The following is a 21,149-nucleotide window of genomic DNA, read 5'->3' as shown; positions in this document are numbered from 1 at the left end:
GGCCACGACAGTTTTGTTATACCCTCTTCCTCACAAAATTCGCGAACCGCTAAAGTACGATGGGGAGAAGCATTATCGTCCATGTAAACAAATTCATCCTCCACTGCCCCTCGAAATGGATGCACAATACTTTACGTTAGTTTACTCATATCTTAGAGACGTTTTATACTAAAACGTCTCTAAGATATGAGGCACCTGTCATTGTGCCATCAATAAAACAAGAGGAGTTCGAGCTCCGTGCATTATACCTGCCCATACCAATGTTGAGCTGCATTCAAGCGTGCTCGTCTTCCAGATGCTCTCCAGACCAAAGTTCGTCGCGAGTCTGACACTAGGCATATTCTTGTTTTATCACTAAACATGACGAAATTCCATTTAGGTCCATTTGCTCTCATCTCCTTAGTCCATTGTAGTCGCGTAATTTTGTGCTGTAAATTCAGCTTCTGAACACGTAGAGGCCTCCTTAAATGTAATCCTGTCATGGAGTCTTCTTGTTATGGTCTTTCTTGAAACATTTACTCCTTCAAGGCGAACTAACTCATTTTTAATAGCAGTACTAGAAAACAGGGGATTGCGTCGTGCAATTAGGGATATTTGACGGTCTTGCACAGCAGTAGTAACTCTCTTTCTACCTCTTCCAGGCCGGTCTGTAACCTCGTTTGTCTCCCTGAATTTTTTTGATATTCGCGAAACATCGTTTTGGTTAAACTCCTACAATTTCAGCTACTGCAACTTGCCGGTAGCCCTGTTGAGACAGTGTTGCTATTCTGACTCTATTAAACTGTGAAATAATGTTTCTAGGCATTTTAAGGCCAAAACAATGGTCAAATTTCTTCTGAAACCCAAGAGACCACAAATCGAAATGTGCAAGAATTTGTAATAATATTGGGTCTGAACGATAAACATTGTTTACCATAGCCATTTTAACAAAAAAATGTTTATTACAGAATATCAAAGCTATGCATAAAAAAAGATTCTTTAAATTCCTTTCCATATATTTTTAAACGATATATGCAATAATTTTGGCCATGTGTGTAATCTAGATCTGAAAAGGTCGTAGTGGAATTGACAAAGAACTACTTCATAAAATCTATTGAAGATTAAAGTGTGTAACTTATTGAATAGTCCCGGTAAACATACCAAAAAAACGCGGAAGTGGTCTGAGTATCTGCGGGCGGCAAGTACAACCGCCATGCGGATCTCGAATTTTGGCGCCATACTCACACATATACACATGCCGAGATCCGTTTCGTCACTTTGGTGCGGATCCGCTTCTTGTTTAGGACACATTATGTCGTGTTTACCGACAGTTTGGTCAGTATTTTACAGTACTTCGCGTATGGTAGTGATAAACCCCAACACAAGCATAGGCGTAAGTACCCAAGTTACCTTTGAATATGAATTCTAAAAATAAATTAAAGATCAATGATTTTTTTTTATATTACAATATTTGGTTTTTGATTTGGCCCAGTTTTAACAGGCTTTATATTTTTATTTATTTTTTGAGGTAAAATATTCATTTTATAAACAATTTCTAGTGTACTTAGTCAAGTTCTAATTTAAACTAAGTAAATATATATTTTTTTAAATCGGACACCTTATACCGTATGATCGAATAAAAAACGGCGATCTTCATTTCATAGCCATCGCTGACGCCGTTTTTTTTTTCGTTCGTACGGTATATTTTTAGATTACATAACAAAGTTTTCTCTAAAATACTCGTTTTTAATTATTTTATCTAAGTTCTATAAAAATATTCACAAATTTTAATAAACGCATTAAGATGATTTCAAGTTGGATATGTAATTGACAGTACAATGTGATTGAAGATATGTATGTTTATAGGTACCGTATGATCGTTAAAAACCGCGTCAGCGAAGGCTATGAAATGATGCTGAAACGAGGCTATGATCGCTGTCATTTTATATATAAAATTATATGGGGAATGTCATCGATATTCATTTCCAAGTCAACTGGACGCCGTTTTTTTTTCGATCATGCCGAATATGTTTATATAATATGATCGAAAAAAAACGACATCAGCGATGGCTATACAAAATTATATGGGGAATGTGATCGAACGTCATTTCCCAGCCAACTGGACGCCGTTTTTTGTGTATGTGTATGTGTATGTGGATCAGAAACAAAATTGCCATCTAGTAGTACCAGTGGCGCATCTAGAGATTGGACCTGGGAGGTCTGGTGACAGTATTTAAGTATACTACTAGATTTAAATTAAATTGGCTATGAAGGGTATTGTGACAGTAAATAAAAATAAACTTGGATTGTTATGGATTTTCTATTATGATTGAGTTTCTATTTTTTGTGGAACCTTTTATTTTATACAACATTTCAACTTATTTATAATTTCTTCCTGGGAGGTGTAATTAGACCCATCCCCCCTCCCCCCGTACATGCGCCCCTGAGTAGTGCACTTCTAATAATTTAATATGGGTACGAATATTTTCAAGGCTGGTAGATTTCGATAAACGACACATAATTTTCTCTTTTCCGTTTTTGAAATAAGACCAAAATAACCGAGTTATTCAAGTTTGAACAAGTTGATTCAAAAAAAAAATATTTGTTTTTAAAAAAAATTGGAAGGCACCGGATTTTTTCTGTATTTGCATCCCTTTTAGTGCCGTATCCATAGAATAAAGCCGTAACTATGCTATTATCCTTAAGATATTATACCGTAGGACAATTTGCAGCAAACAGGCAGTTAGTTCTAAAAAGTTTTCTAAAATATACAAGAAAATTTAAAAGAAAATGCACTATTTACAACATCTTTTTTTGCGAAAGCAACCTCATAGAGTGGCTCCTGTAGTCGAAATAGACTACCCCTGAAAATAGATGCACTTATTTAAAACTCACCCCTTATAGTTTATATCAATAACAGTGGCATTATAGAGTAGGACGTAATGCCGTTTTTCGTAATACACTTCTAAAAATGACTAAAAAATTTTTAATTTGTTTTGTTTTTTATAATGTTCCTATTGATGCAAAAATATTAAAATTAATTTTAATTTTATACACAACTGTATTATTTTCTTTTATTTTATTTGAAACGTAATATTGTATATCTTGTAGCCATTGTAGCTTACAAAATATGATGATGTCATACAATTTTTTATATTTTTATTATGAAAAACAATCGATATCTTTTTTTTAAATTTCAGATAAATAATAAAGTCTCAGAAATTTCTAAAAATGTATTTTTAGCCTCTTACATACCCCCTTATGTTGACATGATTTTCTTTCCAAAAATTAACTATTTTTAATTAACCCTACCTACTATTATACAAAAAACACGGACCGCCCTGTATATATAGAATGCAAACCGTAGAATTTTGTGACGTCACCTCAGTTAATTTATTTATTAATCTATTTTTTATTTATTTTCAAGAATGCAGAAAGAGATATGTGGGAATGTGTATGTCTGTGTGTGTGCTGTCTAAAATAATCGACGACTGTGTTGTTGAGAGGTTCCAATCGCTAGGTACATCAGCGGCGTATCTGAGAAGCATGTAGCAAAAAAAAATAAGTTATATTAGATATCGTTGGTTGAAGTTGAAGGGGAATAAAAATTTCTTTTCCTTAAACAGTGATATTATTACACGAATTAAGAAATGTTGCCAAACTAAACGTTCAGTACAAAATCTTATTAAAAATTATGCAGTTTATTATGCTATTTCAAATGATATGTCTGGTAATACTTATTTTAGGTACTGTCACTGTCCCAGGCTGAGCGTTCATTAGAAGTTTCTAGAGAACTACCTACAATATCTAGATCGGAGATGTTTTGCACATCAGTTTCACAACGAGATATATCGATTAATTTTTTTTCAATATGGCGGCACTTCCGGCAATACGGGAAATTGACAGCAACTTTCTTATTTTAAGCGGGTGCCCCCATGTTTTATTACATACTTGAATTCTCTGTAAAATTTTATGAATGTTGATGTCAAACACTCTATACCCAACATTAACAGTTTTTGAGAAAAAAAATATTTTAAAATTTTTGGAGGACAAAAATTGCCCACCAAAAAAATTTGTAAAGCCTAAACTTGGCCTAAACGTAAAATTTGGTGATTACCACAGTCACTGTGACATAAAGAGAAAACATGTGGCTATCTATTTCAAAAATTAAATTGTTCGAATGTCATATAATTTTGGTCGTAGCTGTCATGGAACTGAGCGATTTTATAACTATCATAAATCATTTTTTTCAAATGGACACCCACTTTTTTTATTTAACTAGTTGAAAAGTATCTCAATTTATTACTTTTTGATTATACAAATCCCTATACCTAAAATAAATCGTTTTTAAGTTATTTAAGATTTAGTTTTAAAGATTATATATATTTTTTTGATTTTATCTAGCTTCCTTTGACATTAAGTGTCACTTATCAGACAACCCACACAATCAGACAATTTATTTCCTTCTGTCAGATACTAATTATTTGAATATCGTATATTATAAATAATACTGCTGCTTAAAACTTTATGAAGTGTACTTATAATAAAATATTTCGTATTTTCACTCTTTAGTAATACCTGTGATAATACCTAATAGTTGATATTATTAATAATATAATGTATGACCGAAAAAAACGACGAAACATTCGTTTGGAAATGGCGATCGATTACATACGACATACTGATTTTATAACAAAGTGTCACAATCTGATATGGTCAGGATGTTTAAAGTGATAGGCTACTGGATAAAATAAAAAATACACGCTTTAAAACTGAATCTTAAATAACTTAAAAACGTTTCATTTAGAGAACTAACTTTTTAGATCTCGTTGTGAAACTATGATGTGCAAAAAATCTCCGATCCAGATATTGTAGTCCGCTAGAAACTTCTAATGCACGCTCAGCCTGGGACACCCTGGATAAAAATAAAAATGCAATAGGTATATATTAAAAATGTCAAAAGATAAAAGCCCTAGCTATATTATTTTTTTAATATTTCTCTGTATTAAAAAGTCTGAAAATCTTCAAAATAAAATTGTTAGATAGAATTAAAATAAATTGGAAATGGGATAAAAATATGAAATAGTTTCGTGTTGAAATACCCTGTAAGTATATGAATATTATTTAAGTGATATAATTCTGCAAAAAAAATGTAGGCGCCGTCCATGGGACTGGCGCCAAGCAAGGTCTCACTGATGACCTTCGAATTCGCCAAGAACTGAACCAAGAAGTCATCTACAATTTCTCAAAATGCATTTTTACTATATAGCTATATTCGTTGAAATATTCCGGTCCTTTAGTGCCAAGTACTTTCGCACATGTCAGACAATTAAACAAATTGACTAGACGGATGTGGCAAAGTAGGAAGTAAAACGCACAGGCCTATTATTAATATGTATTAATACAAACACCGATATATTAACTCAAAAGGGTACTGGATGGATGTGGCTCACTTTGATATACATTTCCAGTCCTACCAGTGTCAATTCAACAGGAAAAGTTCATCCATACTCAACAAATAAGTAAGTAAACATTTGCAACCAAAATTGTTTCTTTTCAAAGTTGAATATGTTGTTGAATTTGTTGATTATTGATAAAACAAGGCTTGAAAGCTAGCCTCTCCTAGGCTTTGTCTTTGTTTTTGATATTGGACATAGCCCAGTTGAGGTTAACTATAAACCTCTAGTGCGACGATTTGAAATCAACTAATTTACCGCGATTTTTTCTGTCCCAAATGGCTATTATTCGACCAAAAAATTCAGAAATCGTGGTGTCTATCAGGCAACCAGATATACATATATTAACATTTTCTTATAAAATGAAGAATAAAAAATGAAGATAACAAAACAAGATAACCTAAAAATTGTCTCTACCTGAAAATCTGGATGTTTTGATTCTGTGTCGTATTTATAGTTTTTATTTGTTGTTCTCTGTTGTATATTTATATTCCTATATTTTTTTTTAAATTTATTGCTTTGTAAAAAACTTTATACCAAAGTCTATTGTCATTAAAGATATCTATATCATATTTTAATGTGCAAGTGCTTCTTTCTTTGAATGTCTGTATTTTTAATATTTTAAAGAAAATTGTGGTAAAAGGAACGATGGCTGAAGCTAACAAACTTATAACTGAAATATTCAGTCCATTTCAAGATTATATTAATGCTGAGCAGGATCTTAGAGAGGTTACTAGTAATATACAATAAGTTTATTTTATTACATCAATATCATTACAGGAAATTAGAACTATAATGAAGGAGATTGAAAAACCTCTTAGGGAGATTGTAATAACATTACAGATTATCCACAGTGAAGTAGATTGTGAAAAAAGTAATAAATATCAAAATCAAGTATAATATAGTTTTACAATAATTATTATTGATTTTAGTTCATGTTGCCTTATTACGGTCCAGAGAACGATTTGAAGAAGTTCGTAAAGGATATGAAGCACTGAATAAAGTTGTTCCAGCTGGACAGTATTATAGGTACAATGATCACTGGAGGTATGGAACTCAAAGACTTTGTTTTTTGGCCAGTCTCATTGTCTTTTTGGAAAAAGGGGTTTTAATAGATAGAATAACAACTGCACAAATTCTTGGAGGTAAAAAACTTTCTTAGTTCATATATCCCAAAATATATACCTACAGAATAGAATCATAATATCAGATAGCCAAATGACCAGAGGCGGATAAAAAAGGGGGGGTAGGATGGAGTTAGGAAATTGTCATCCTAACTGGGAAATGAAAAAGTTGCTTTTGCTCACATGAAAAACTATTTATTTCAAAATAAATCAAGTAGGTAATGATTATTTATTTACATTGACTATTTGAAAAGAATGTATGGTGGTGTACTACTTGAAAAGTATCTATTAATCAATAATTATTATTGGAAGGCACATTTATCCCTGTAATTCCTGTAGATTTTAAATTCGCTTGGTTTTTCATTCCCAAGTTTAGTATGTTTTAAGCACATGTTTTTTGAAACACCCTGTATAGTACTGAAACTACTACATCAAAATATCTAGTTGGAGATGGGCTTTTTAAAGCCTGTCTCCTTTTCATTCCTAAGTTTTACACATATAAAGAGATTTCTGTTTTGTAGCTATATATTCCATGCTTGAATGGATTAGTGATTAGTTTTATTTAAATTTCAGTTCATGAAAAAGAAAATATACACCTTGACTTAGAAGACTACCTCATGGGCTTATTAAATTTAGCTTCAGAATTGGTAAATTCTATTAATACATATAATTTAAAAATTTAAATATTTTTACGGTGTTTTAGGCTAGATTTGCTATAAATTCAGTCACTTTAGGTGACTATTCCAGGCCTCTACAAATATCAAAGTTTGTAGCTGAACTTAATGCTGGCTTCAGACTACTCAACCTGAAAAATGATTCTTTAAGAAAAAGATTTGATGTTTTGAAGTATGATGTGAAGAAAATTGAAGAAGTAGTATATGATTTATCTATTAGAGGCTTGATAGGAGGTAGCTCCAATCAAACTGCACCAAATACAGTTGAAGAAGACATGGGTTAGAGTTTCCCTGACACCATATTTATATTTTTATTACCTTTTTTACACTCATTTTCTTCAATAATAATACTTTCAAAATATTTTTTTAATAACTTAATTTATTTTCCATGTAATATCTCTTGAAAAGCAGGCACATTCAAGCTTACTAATTGAAAAGAGTATGGTCTACAAAAAATACATTTTATTCTTACTTTATTTAAACATGTCTATTTACAAAATCCAAAAAGGCTAAAAAATATTTAAATAACAGTTTATTTTGTAAAAACTAATCCACTTCTTCCTCTTCATTTCCTGGGTTATCAACTTCATATTCTTCATCAATTCTATCAGTATTTTCTTCAATTGCCTCACTCTCTCCATCTTCGAATTTGGTCAGATCACCACCACCTACTTTTTGCTTATATTCATCTCGCTCATTTGCTTGTTTTCTGGCCAATTTCAATACATAAACTATGACTTCGTCTACTGTCAAGTTGTCTAGCAGTTCTTTGACACCATCGTCGTCAATAACCACCTAAAAGAAAAATAGTTTTATAAAAAATCATCTTATATACAAATATAATAAAAGTTCAACAAAACACCTCTTGTGTACAATGCTACAATGCAGAGATGTGTAGGTAGGGAGTAGGGTGAATGAACTTAACATTTCGGGAAGTATCTCTCTTCCCGTCGCGCGTCGTCGGAAGCAAAAAAACATAAAGAACAAAGAAAAAAATATTTAAAATATCTAAATGCAACTATTTCAGAACACATAATATGTCTATAAAAACAGGATAAAAACCATTGACGTTCTAGTTTTGAGAACGTAGGATAATTATAGCCGCGGTAGCCGTGGCCATAGTAATTATGAGTGTCCTATGTTCTGTAAGATATATTTAAAATATAGCATTTGTTAGGCAACGTGACATTAATTAATATTTATATGAACAAAAAGAAAAAATTCTATAGCTTCATTCAGAACCTCGAAATTAGTGGTAGTAATTTTCAATTAGTATAAAAAGTTAACGAACTTTTAACTTTGCCACTAATTATACTTCAAAATTTACTTTCTTACATATTAATTCTAACACTTACAGTGAACAATAATTTAGCATTTTCTCTCAGTTTTCCTATATAATCAAAATCTTCATCTGAGGCAGGCATATGGCCACATCTTCTGATCACAGAGTCCAGAACTTTATCCACTGGAGCCTCTGGATGGCCAAATTCGTTCAAACAGTCCTCATCAACCAATAGAGTAAGCAATTCCTTTATGGATTCTAAAATTTGATTTTTATTATCGAGAAATATACAAATGATGGAAAAATATACCTGTTAATGTGAGTTCAGTCCAAACTATAGTATCTTGGACAGAATTTTGGAGTTTATTAGTTCCTACAACCCTCAGAAGTGTCTGTTGTAGTCTCTTTTTTTCTGCATTTGCTAAAATGTCTTCCAGAACATCCCTAAAAGACAAAAATACATTTGGTTGTCCTAAACTGAAAATAAAAAATATCAAGTGACTCACCTGTGTTTAGATCTCATGTGCCTCATAAGGCAGTCCTGTCTTATAAAAGCTCTTCTGCATACTTCACAGCTGACTGGAGGCTCAGTCCGATGAGTCATTTCATGGATCCTCAAAGATGACTTTACCACAAACTTTTTCTGACATATCTTACACTCAAAAGCTAAAACAAAGTTCAATAGAATAACAAGTAAAAGCATCTAAAAATACACCGAATCCTATAACACTAAATATTTTGTTAGCCTTGGTAGCTGCAGCCGCTAAATAAATTGAACATATTATTTAAGAACACAAAAACCTTACGTTTATTTCCTGAATGTGTCAACATATGCCTTTGTACATCTTCTTTCCTAAAAAATGTCTTGGTGCAAGATGGTTCCTCGCAAGGTAAAGGCTCTGCCCCTTCATGCATATACTTGATATGAGTTGTAAGCCTCAAATTCCTCGTAAAAGCTCTGTTGCAATGGGGACAAGTATAAGCGGTCTCTCCAGTGTGATGGAAGACGTGAGCTCGCAGTTGCGCAGCTTGAATAAACGCCTATAATAACAAGGTAAATTCGACAATCCAATAATTTGGGAACAATGACACAAATTACCTATAACAGATGCGAAAGAAAGCGACTGCATCGGAAACCGCTCGGCAAACCCGACACGCCTATTGAGTGGTGTAAATACACCAGTCGTTTAGTCCAGAAACCTATGCTGTGTCGTATTCGCTTGCTGGAATGACATAGTGCGTGGTTATATGTTTCTTTTTAAAAACGCGTGTAGGATTTTTGTTGAACTTTTGAACTGTTATTTCTAAGTTTTGGTAATTTGTATATCTTATTTAAAATGGGATGCAAATGTGTTTATTTATAAGAAAAAAAAAAGATATTTATAGTATAAAAAATTAATTTATTTAACAAAATTTAATTAAAAATGTGACAAAATAGTTACCTTTCTATTGGTTCTATCGGACTTTTTTCGACTGTATAAATCTTTATTTGTAAACTTTAATACATCAAATATTTTCAATATAATAAATCATTTAATGATGTAAATAACAGGAAATTTCTCACATGGGTGGTCAAATTTTATAGTTTTCATTATATCAAACAGCCTCTGAGAAATGTTTTCAACTCAAAATGCCTTTAATTATGTTTGACTACATCATTAAAAAGGGTCTTCAAATATATCAATGTGATATTTGTCTAAAATTTGCAAAAAATCCGAATCTCTGGATAACTCGAAATTATTTACCCATTTAAAAGCCTTTGATCATGAAAGTGGAAAAATTTGTTCATTTTATTTACAGGCTGGAAAAATTATTTATATTAAATTTTGATGAGTTTTGCACTGAAGAAAACATTCAGAGGCTGTTTGATATAATGAAAACTATAGAATTTGACCACCCATTAAATTATTTATTAGATTGAAAATATTTTATGCATTAAAGTTTACAAAAAATAAAGATTTATATAATCGAAAAAAGTCCGATAGAAGCAATAGAAATGTAACTATTTTCTATATATATTTTTTAACTCACATCTTTAATTAAATTTTGTTAAATAAATTAATTTTTTATACTATAAATATCTTTTTTTTCCTAATCTCCTACGAGCTGATATAATATGACGAGCAATCTATTAAATTACTGTGAGATTTTACAGAAAAGTCCACAGACTTCGAGACATAGGAAAATCAAGTCCATTTAGCGTGTGTCCAAATTTTGACAAGTTTTCAAAAATGACAGTTTTGTTTAGACTGACGTTTAATTTCACCTGACTTCTCGGTGAATGATTTCTTTTTATGGGGGTACATAAAATCTAAAATTTACGGCCATGAAGAAATTCAAAACTTGTATCAGTTAAGGCAGAAAATATTTAATGCCTTTGACACTGTCACCCCTGATATGTTATCCAATGTGAGGAGGGGATTTTATAATCGTTTGGGTTATTGTTTAATGCAAGAGGGAGGCACTTTTGAACAATTTTTGTAATTTTTTAAATTTCATTATCCTGTTTTTTTACCGTTTACCCATTACCTACCTTGACGAGCATGGGAAAACGAAGGTCCTTTTCAGGACCACAAATATTTTGATTGAGAAAATTGGTAACTTTTTTGGATTAAAAACAAAAGTTGTTAATATAATACCAATTTAAAAGTGTTTTAGTAGTTTTAATACACACTATGATATAAAATTTATTATTATTATAATGTACATTATTAATACTATTGTTCATTCGAAATGGCATTAAGGCCCAATTGCAACAATGATTTAAATTTTTCTTAAAGATAAGTAGAGCTTAGTGTGCGAACACAGTGCAAGCAGGTTTGCCGCTTACTGGTAGTCAGCGCCAATCTGGGCACCTATTCTTGACATCGTTCGCAACTTTGCGTATACGCATCACGTGTATTGTTATAAACAGGGTATCCCAGAAATAAGTGCAAGTATTTTAAAGGGTGGTAGATCTCGATAAAAGAAACATATTTTCTCTTTATCGTTTTTCAAATAAGTCCAAAATAATGGAGTTATTTTACTTTGCTAAAATTTTGAGAACCTTCTTCTTCATGTGCCTTCTCCTCATCGGAGGTTGGCGACCATCAATTGGAATTCCTCCCTGTCTTGAGCCAAACGGATAATTGCACTGGCCTCTCCTATATTAAACCACTGGCGCAAATTCCGCAACCAGGAAAACCGTTTACGCCCGATGCCTCGTCGTCCTTCAATCTTTCCCTCAACGATCAGCTGTAGGAAACTATATTTGTTATTTCGAAAAATATGACCAAAATATGCTGCTTTCCGTCGTTTTATTACAGTCAATAGTTCTTAGTCCTTACACATTCTTTCCAATACTTCGAGATTTGTTTGAGAACCACTGGATCTTTTCTGGATTTTCTTTCTTGTAAATTTAATCTACTACCTATGTTGCCATATTATCAAGAAACTATTTTTTTTAAATAAAAACTAAAAAAAAATGTAAAAAAATTCCAAAAATATTTTCAAAAATTCGAATTTTCAAAAAAAAAATTATTTAGAAAAACCTCATAGGCGTGTTTCTGGGGTTGAACTATACTACCAGTTAATTTAAAATACTTGCACTTATTTCTGGGACACCCTGTATGTGGTTAAATAGTAACGCCGCGCCGCGCCGCCTCGCGCTTATAACCTTGAAAAATTAAAGCGTGTTATCAAATCGGCTAGTTCACAGTGAAAGCAGGCAGGCACCGTCAACCAGCGTTCATCGGCGTTCTCGCTTTTATCGGAACGAAAATTTATTTATTTCTGCTTTTGCACGCGCCGACGGCGCACAGAGAGTATTAAGAACTAAAAGTTGGCCAAAATTATGTTTTATGATTTTTTTGCTTTTTTGCTAGTAATATTAATTATTAATTAGAGGAGAGGTTGCTAATATGGAACCCCATTTTGTTTTTCCTACACAATATTTTTTCCTCTACTCTGAAACCCTTTCCACCGATCATTCTGTGCAAAACCAAGCAATTGGATGAGGATGCTAGAACAAGAAAGTAATTTGTATATTATAGACGATATTTGAGCGAGGATGGGTGTTAATAGGGTAAAGACTGTTTCCTTTAAGAATCTATTTAAATCAATGTTTTTTTTGGCAGTGGCAAATATTGGCAAGATTTTTGTGCATATTCCAATGCTGGAGACTTTAAGCATTGAACGGATACTAATTTCCATGCGGAATATTGCCGAATAGTCTTACACCTTATAAAAATGCCACTGATTTTTTAAATATAAAACATTATAAAAAAATAGAATAGAAGGAAACGTTTCAAAATAAAAATATGGCATAAAACAGAACAGAGCCAACAAACAAAGCTGGCTCTGTTTCCATCATGACAGTTATTATGAACAATTTGCACAAAGAAAGCACTACAAACAATTCCACTATTTTTATAATCTTCAGAATACACTCAAGTTAATTCATACTTTTAACTGAAATGTATTATTTATTTGATAGTCAACTTACGACTTAAAAAAGCTAATAACTAATAAACGTGCTTACATTTAGTATTTATAGATTTGTGTTCAGTTAAGATAAAAAATGAAAATAAAAAAATATTACTTTTGGCCAGGTTTATAGACCAAATACATCTATGTGCGGCCCCGGCGAGGCGGGCGCGGCGTTTGAATATGGTTTGGTTTGGTTAGGTTAGGTTAGTTAATCAGGTAAATTTCCTTTTAATTATCTACTTCCGAATCCTTCTCGCATCTCCGAAATAGCCATATACAATACACGTGATGCATATACGCAAAGTTACGCATCTGTGTATTGTTATATGGCTTTTTAGGAGATGCGAGATGCGAGCGATATTTGAAGATGCGAGTGGTCAAGAATAGGTCCCCAGAGACGGCGCTGGTTGCCGGAAAGCAGAAACCTGCCTCCACTATGTTCGTACCCTTAGAATGAGCTGTATTTATATTTACTTTAATATTCACCTTAAATGAGGGAATTTGACTGATACAATTTTTGAATTTGAATTGTTTTTAATGATACTAACAATTTTAGTTCGATTTTTAATAAAGTTTATTTAACATTAATAGAAATCCAAGAGATTTGAAACCTCTTTTAGCGATTTATAACATTCTCAAATGAATTACAGGTGCCCTTATTTTCTATAAAAATCACACAGCTTTTTTCATAGTCGCTGCAGTTGCTATAGCTATAAAAAACTATTTTTTTAAGGTGTGAAAATTGCGACACACGCTAAATGGACTTGATTTTTCGTATGTCTCGAAGTCTGTGGACCTTTTTGTATGCCTCGATAACATATTGGTGCAGATTATTTTCACCCAAACAAATAATAACCCAAACTATACATTGATGCGGATTGTCTATGAACTCTTTCTGAAGGTCACAGAAACCTGAACGCGTAATTCGGTGTTCTTTCGCATCTGTTATAGGTAATTTGTGACAATTATCTCACCTTTCCACAATACTTGCACTGGTGAGGTTTTTCACCTGTATGGACTTTCCAATGTCTGTTTAGTGTTTCTTTAGCAGAAAACTTTTTGCCACACTGCGAGGCAAAAAAGAGAAAAAAATTATTTTAATTATCATTAATTAAAAAATTGCCATAAACATTATCTTTACTTAAATAACCCAATCTGGCCATGCTGCATTTGAACACTGCATGTTTATTAACATTTCAAAAAGTCAGTTACAAATAGATGCATTTTACGAGTTCTTATACTTTGTATACACAACTGTAAATTTAGTATATCTTAAAACACTGTTATTCCCCTCATATTTTACGTAAAAAATGTTAAATGACACTGGGAAAGAATTTGCTTCTAGACAAAATTTTATCTTTACAGGCCAATTTTGGTACTGTCTCAAAGTTGCCCTACAAATCGTTTAGTATGTATCCCAGCCTGAATATCATTTTGTACTAATGTTGGACATGGTAATTAAAGTGTTCTTTTTAAGGCAGTTATTTAGTCTATTGTATGTGTGAATTTGAATTATTAACGCTAGTGCTAAGCAAAGACACACATAATGTCAGTAACAGGATGTTTTTTTGAGAAAACAAATATGTCCGCTAAATATAGGCGTTTACCCAGATCACGGAATTACAGGAGATTAAAAGAGGAAACAAGGATATTTTTGATGGAGTTATTGCATCTCCAAAATTAGAGTGCACATACATTGGCCTTTTTATTTAAGAATAATACATTTTTTTGCTGCAATATTTTAGACAATAAATAGTTCGTTAATAAAAACTTTCGTTGTACCTATCTAAGAAAAATATTGTGTTATTTTTATTATGGATATTCATTATTTCATATGATGGGAATCATTAGAATCTGTGAAATCTATTTCCTATCTATATTTGTTATTCTTTAGTAAAAAAATCTTGTCTTCTTAGAGCTTGAACTCACTGACTGGCCGAATATATTGCGTTTATAGTTGCGGCCAGATAAACGACCAGTTTCAACAGAGTTGTGAGATCTAAGGATTTTTTATGTTTTACCAATTAGAAAATATTGTTTCAGAAAGAATTAAGTTTCAGAAATGTTAAAATATCGGAGTTAACTAAAAAGCGAAGTTGCTATTCATGAGCTTATTAAATGTTCTAATATTAAATAATACATTTAAAATATTCTTGGATTTTTCGTTAATAAATACTGGTGTGGTAAATGGAGTAAGTAAAATCTCCAACCCCGACTACACGATAACGATGTTAGTTCCATGTTTTTCAAATCCGCGATGCCTGCTATTCCATCTGTCGTTTCATAACAGAATATTCTACATCCTACGGCTATGTAATTTAATATGTGTAGAGTGAGACATGTAACTCGTGAGATTTTCAGCATTATATCAATAAAGGGCAAAAACAGTATTGTTCGTAAAGGTGCGTCCAGACTTGAGCATTTTAGCCCGAACGAACCGAGCGCGCACGAACAAGCAGAACAAATAGGCCGAACAAAAAGTATTGTGTACGCGCAACCGACAAAAAGGGAGATATTCTGTGTCATGGTGTAATCATAAATAGAGTATGTCATATAAAATGTTTTGAATTTTTACCCTTGATAAAAAAAGGGACTAGATTTAAGTTTCCCTTTTATCCAGTCTGTATACTATTTCTTTGGATTTTCTGCACGTGTGCTAACTAAGTAAACACTACCCTAAAACACCTTATATAGAAACACCATGTTATAGAAAATAAAATATTGTGCGTTGAATTTGAGGGATTTCATCTGAAAAATTATTAATTTGGAAGAAAACCGGCAACAAGCGGCAGAAAATAATATTTTAATGCAGTCTACTGGTCGCAACGACCAACGGACGGCCAGAACATTAGTGTGCGCTGTATCATTTGATTTAATGGTTTTAGAGGTAGCAGCGGCCTGGCAGGTGCGACCTGGTCGTCAGTGTGTTCAAGCTCTTATTCAATGTTTTAAAAGAAACATACATCTGCTGCCCTAATATTACGAAAATATATTTTCTCAAACGTTTTTTTTTGCTTTATTTATACAGGGTGGTCCGAACTGTAAAAAAAAACTTGTAAACTTCGGCAGCATATTCCGCAGATAAAAGTAAGTAAAAAAGTTCCTATAAATGTATGCCCTAAAATTCTTAGTTTCAGAGATACAGGATGTAGAAGTTTCATTTTTATTTCGATTTTTTCCAAATAATTTCTGAAGTAACGTCATTATTTGGATGAAAATTGGTGTCTGGAAGTTTTTTGACATGAGAAATTTGATTTTGATGTCAATATGACTCCTACTAGTAGAGGGCGCCAGCTACATACTTTTTAACTGGTTTGAAGAGTAATAACTTTTCGTCCGTACCTGTATAAAACTACTGCGTAAAAAAATATACATTTACGACGTTTTTTACGTGAAAAAGGTCTCTTGGTAAAAATCGCTACGAGTAATGGTTTTCGAGATATGTTGAATCGAAATTATCAATACCTGTCAGCATTGACATAAATTAAACATGTTGACTATATAGTTATTAGACTGAAATCATAAATTTGAAATGTTTTTGTGCCAAAAGTTCAACAGAAACTGTTTTATCATCATTTTTTGCAGAAAAATTTATGATTATTTAAAAAAAATAAAAATTTCCCAAATTTATTATTTCAGTGAAATAACTATCTACTCAACGTGTTTATTTTTCGTCAATAAAGACATTTATTGTCTATTTCCACATTTTAAATATCTTAAAAACGGTTGCTCGTAGCGATTTTTACGAAGAGATATTTTTTACGTAAAAAGTCACAGAGATGTATATTTTTTCGCTCGGTAGTTTTATACAGGTACAGACAAAAAGTTATTACCCTTCAAAACAGTTAAAACACATGTAGGTGGCGGCCTCTACTAGTAGGAGTCATATTGGCACCAAAATCAAATTTCTCATGTCAAAAAACTCCCAGACACCAATTCTCATCCAAATATTGACGTTACTTTAGAAATTATTTAGAAAAAATCGAAATAAAAATGAAACTCTACACCCTGTATCTCTAAAATTATACATACTCTAAAATTAAGCATTTTAGGACATACATTTATACGAACTTTTTTACTTATTATTATCTGCAGAATATGCTGCCGAAGTTTCCGGAATACAGTTCGGACCACCCTGTATATAGCTGTGTCCTAACAAAATGTAGGAAAAAAAGATGTTAAATGGCACTGCTTAGGTTTAAATATTTCTTATAACAAGGAATGTATGAACGAAAAACCCTAAAAATTGTTACCCAAGTTACCCTGGTTTACAGTAATTAACCTTATCGATAACTCACCAAGTAGTTATAACAAACAATTTTTTTTTCTTTTTTACCTGTTCACAAGTATACGGTCTTTCTCCTGTGTGCATTCTTCGATGCTTCTTCATGGCACCGCTAGATGGAAACCAGCGGTCGCATAGGTCGCAGCCATATGGCCTTTCCCCTAGAAATAATCAACAAAATTTAATTAACGAAGCCGTAAATAGTAAAAACATTTTCATTTTATTGCTTAACGCATTTATTACCTGTATGAGTTCTAACGTGAATATTAAGCAAGGCCGCACTACTAAACTCCTTCGTGCAAAATTCACAAATGTATTTTTTTTTCTTTTTTTTAATTCGGATGCCGGCATGCACTTTCAGATGCTCAGCCAAGTTATCTTTGCGGGTAAAATTTCTCTTGCAAACCTAGGAAAATAAATGTATTAAAAAATTATGTTTTATATCAAAATTACTTACCCTGCATTCATAGACAGATTTGGGAACGCCTGTACAGCCTGTCTGCATTATATGACGATCCAAGTGAAATTTTCTAGTAAATTCTCTATTGCAACCCTCACATTTGACACCCTTAAATGGATGTACACGCATGTGATCAATTAACAATTCTCTACCTAAAAAATATATTAATATCAAAAGAGAAGCTAAAAAAATACCTATATTAATATACTTTTAAAGCTTTTTTTGCAATCATAGCATTCAAAAGCGTCTCCCGTTGGATGGTCAATACTTATATGTCTTTCTAGAGAAGTCTCTTGAAGGAAGAGCTTATCACATTGCTTACACTGGATGTCGCCTAACTGCAAAACATATTACATAATTTAAAATAATCAAAATAAATTAGTAAACTTACAGTATGTGCAGAATCTGAAGGTTCGCCACAACACGGACACAATGAAAACGCTAGTGCATCACTATTTTCTGTATCATTGTCTTCATTCCTCCAATGGACAACTGTAATATGTCTTTTCACACCCTATAATATATTTATCAATATTCTTAATCTTCAAACACTATTAATACATACCGAAGGTGTCTTAAAAGCTTTTGCACACATTCTACACTCATACATTAGTGCTATATTATCCTTTTCACTTTTTTTGCCCTCTGTCCAATCAGGATCATTTTCATCATGTTTATCATCAACTTCCATTGGCTCAAGGGGGTCAACTGTTTCCTGTTCCTCAGACTCAGTAACAAATAGATTTTCATCAACATTTTCATTGTCTGCAGGGGACTGTTCTTCCTGCTCACTATCATTTTTATCATTACCTTCATCGTTTACAACTGGTTTGATGTCATGAACATCTGCATCATGATCATTATATTCTTCTGGTGTTGTCTCACTTACATGCTCCTCTATTAGATCTTCTTGTGCTATAGCATAAACTTCAGTTGTTTCCTCTAAAATTGATAGAATGAAACCAAATACATTTTACAGCATTTTACCATAGATTGAAGAAAACGGTATCAGACATAGCATGGAAATAAAGATCGCTGTCATTTTAAAAGTAAAATTATATGGGGATAGTCTTGGATGCCAATGATTAAGGTAATCCAAAAGAAATCTGAACACTGTTTCTACTTTCATCCCGTCACATTCAAACTAACAAGTTTGAATGTTTTCGCGTGAAATACCTATTAAGGCTGTCGCTCACTAGACGGAAGCGCGCCGGAGCGCAAGGCAGCGCGGCGAAAAGGAATTTTTATAATACATAGTTTTAAATGGGAGCGCGCTCACTTGGCGGAAATGCAGCGGTCGGCAATGAAAATGATTTAAATGATTTTTTTTCGCCGCGCTATCGTGCGCCCCGGCGCGCTCCTCTCTAGTGAGCCACAGCCTTTAACATATGCCGTGCTTTAACATTGTGAAGTTAGGCCTAGTGGCTCTGTTGCACGGACTTTGCTAAAGTTAACTAAAATAAATTAAAAAAACGTTAATTAAAGTACTTCTTAAAATTTTATTCAAGATTGGCTAATATAAAGGGTTGTTCAGGCTATTCGACACGGAGCATTGTAACCAAATAATTAGATTTTTGGAAATTGTGAGTGATGGGATCGTTGTAGGACTTCTAAAGCTATAATATAAAATTATTTACAAATGGACACCCGATACGGTGTCCCAAATAAATAAAAATATCAAAGTTGATATTTTTTAAATGGAACGCCCTGTATATTATTACGTTTTTAGTTTGTACAATTATAATAAAGATAAATTTGATTAAGGTTTACAGCACTTTAATCTTACCCTTTATGAAACATTAACGATTTTGTAAGAATGTGATTTCGAATTTTAATGCTTCATTTCTCTAGGCCTAAATTTTGTTTTGCAATAATAAAAATAATACTTACAGAAATAACACATTATACAGAGTGTCTAAAAATTTATTTCAAATTACTAGCTTTAAACGGCAATAACTTGTTTAATTTGGAAGGAATACCCTGTGTATTTTATGTGAATCAGATGCACAATTTAATTTTCTATCAAATTGTTTTATGCCACTTTTTACCTATTTCTTCAAGTTTTCGTAGAAAATGCATTTTCTTATAATTTAGATCTTATTTATTAATATACCAACAGGACATTTTAGATTTTTTTTAAGTAACAAATTTACAAAATGTACAGATGCTGAAAACGGCCCATTTGTTTACAAATAGAAAAACGCGCCAGTTTTACTGGTATGTCAACACTTATTTAAGTATCCCCTAAATATCCCATGCAACTGGCCCTAAAGATACAAGAAATAAAAGAATTATTCTTTTGGTTGATATTATTTTCGATCTATATGTAGAAATTAGTTTATGTGAATCATTGTAGAAATTTAACAGGAATTAAAATGACTTCAAATTTAACATAATAAAATGCAAACCTTGAGAATCTTCAACATGTTGAATATAAACAGTTTCATATTCTCCATCCTCAGCAGCCTCATCATAATCACCATGATATTCTTCAATTATATAGTGTTCGCCATCGCCTAGCTCAAATTCTGTTCCCTCAAAGTCTTCAGGATTTCTAAAAATACAAAAGGAGTAAGATAACTGCTAAGGAAAAAAGGACATAATACATACTCAATTATGTATGTGTATCCTACACCTTCTTCAGATGTAATTTCGATAGTCCCATCACTATTTTTTGTGAAATTCTTTACGAATACGGGAGTATCCGAGTCCGGAACTGGTCTTAAAATTTCATAATCAGACGGCGGATTAACAACAACGCTTTCAGGTTCTCCTGGTTCTATTTTAACCACCTCTTCATCATTGCGTTCCTGTTTCACCTCCATTATTTTCGTTAAAATGCGATAGCAAAACCATCAGAGCTGTAAAAATTATTTAAAAAAGATAAACAAGTTTAAAATATGTAAATAAACAGGTCAGGGCGGGAATTTTTGTATGATTATAGAAATTTTGCCCCTAAATGGTGGGTGACTCCTATTGCAAACCTGTAATACTGAAAGCATAACATCCAAAAGTCTGATTAATATTTTCTCTTCTATATATTCCTAAAATACATGTCAAAAATTAAAATACTACTCAAATGCAGACATTCAACGTAAAATGGGTAAAAATAAGTTCTTCAACGTAAAATGGGTATAAATAATCTTTATCTTTAATCTATTATTTTGCACTTACGATAAACGCCCCTGAAGTACGACAACTGATTTAACACTCAATATGGCGGACAGTCTACCTAAAAGGGGCATACATATAAATGCGCATGCGTATACCCAAACGCAGTAACACAAGTGGCTATAGATTATACTCAAGCAGCTTGGGTTGGCAAAAACAGAAAGAAGAAGTCGGCCAGATGGTCCTAGTACCTTAAGGTCGTTAAATAGGAGAGAAGAAGAGTACCATAGATCACCATTTTAGGAGAGAAA

The 21,149-nt window shown here is 32.5% G+C and overlaps 2 protein-coding genes across 6 annotated transcripts; one reads left to right on the top strand and one right to left on the bottom strand.

Moving 5' to 3' along the window:
• The first annotated feature begins 1,276 nt into the window (after nt 1-1,276).
• On the top strand, nt 1,277-7,709 carry LOC115875799 (translin). 2 transcript variants are annotated; one of them, XM_030891306.1, is made up of 6 exons: nt 1,277-1,372; nt 6,063-6,164; nt 6,216-6,309; nt 6,368-6,580; nt 7,133-7,206; nt 7,263-7,709. In XM_030891306.1, exons 1-6 carry the CDS (start codon nt 1,292-1,294, stop codon nt 7,515-7,517), a joined length of 819 nt encoding a protein of 272 aa, XP_030747166.1. In that variant the 5' UTR covers nt 1,277-1,291; the 3' UTR covers nt 7,518-7,709. The 2 variants fall into 2 exon arrangements, with proteins under 2 accessions (XP_030747166.1, XP_030747167.1); XM_030891307.1 differs by lacking the exon at nt 1,277-1,372 and adding an exon at nt 5,390-5,501.
• LOC115875797 (zinc finger protein 420) lies at nt 7,679-20,959 on the bottom strand. Of its 4 annotated transcripts, XM_030891305.1 has the most exons (16): nt 20,902-20,933; nt 20,712-20,771; nt 20,338-20,588; nt 20,136-20,281; nt 18,293-18,669; nt 18,119-18,241; nt 17,936-18,065; nt 17,725-17,879; nt 17,511-17,673; nt 17,319-17,428; nt 13,957-14,049; nt 9,322-9,556; nt 9,022-9,181; nt 8,826-8,959; nt 8,589-8,773; nt 7,679-8,028 (listed from the first exon to the last, which is right to left on the bottom strand). In XM_030891305.1, exons 3-16 carry the CDS (start codon nt 20,550-20,552, stop codon nt 7,780-7,782), a joined length of 2,475 nt encoding a protein of 824 aa, XP_030747165.1. In that variant the 5' UTR covers nt 20,553-20,588; nt 20,712-20,771; nt 20,902-20,933; the 3' UTR covers nt 7,679-7,779. The 4 variants fall into 4 exon arrangements, with proteins under 4 accessions (XP_030747165.1, XP_030747163.1, XP_030747162.1 ...); XM_030891303.1 differs by lacking the exon at nt 20,712-20,771 and having other exon boundaries at nt 20,902-20,959; XM_030891302.1 differs by having other exon boundaries at nt 20,338-20,771; nt 20,902-20,940.
• Between the last annotated feature and the right edge of the window lie 190 nt (nt 20,960-21,149).

This window comes from Sitophilus oryzae, unplaced genomic scaffold (assembly GCF_002938485.1).
Source record: "Sitophilus oryzae breed Bouriz unplaced genomic scaffold, Soryzae_2.0 scaffold_1396_pilon_pilon, whole genome shotgun sequence".
In the NCBI taxonomy this organism is placed as follows: Eukaryota; Metazoa; Arthropoda; class Insecta; order Coleoptera; family Curculionidae; genus Sitophilus; species Sitophilus oryzae.
The sequence above is the reverse complement of the archived record's forward strand: the minus strand, read 5'-3'. Positions and strand labels throughout refer to the sequence as shown.

What these genes read in the sequence shown, in the direction of transcription:
- LOC115875799 (XM_030891306.1), top strand. Translation starts at nt 1,292, where the DNA reads ATGTCGTGTTTACCGACAGTTTGGTCAGTATTTTACAGTACTTCGCGT. An exon ending in ACCCCAACACAAGCATAGGC is followed by an intron (nt 1,373 to 6,062) that starts GTAAGTACCCAA and finishes AATATTTTAAAG; the next exon opens with AAAATTGTGGTAAAAGGAAC. An exon ending in CTGAGCAGGATCTTAGAGAG is followed by an intron (nt 6,165 to 6,215) that starts GTTACTAGTAAT and finishes ATATCATTACAG; the next exon opens with GAAATTAGAACTATAATGAA.
- LOC115875797 (XM_030891303.1), bottom strand. Translation starts at nt 20,552, where the DNA reads ATGGAGGTGAAACAGGAACGCAATGATGAAGAGGTGGTTAAAATAGAA. An exon ending in GACCGTATACTTGTGAACAG is followed by an intron (nt 14,050 to 17,318) that starts GTAAAAAAGAAA and finishes TTTGCCTCGCAG; the next exon opens with TGTGGCAAAAAGTTTTCTGC. An exon ending in CACATGAGATCTAAACACAG is followed by an intron (nt 8,960 to 9,021) that starts GTGAGTCACTTG and finishes TTTGTCTTTTAG; the next exon opens with GGATGTTCTGGAAGACATTT.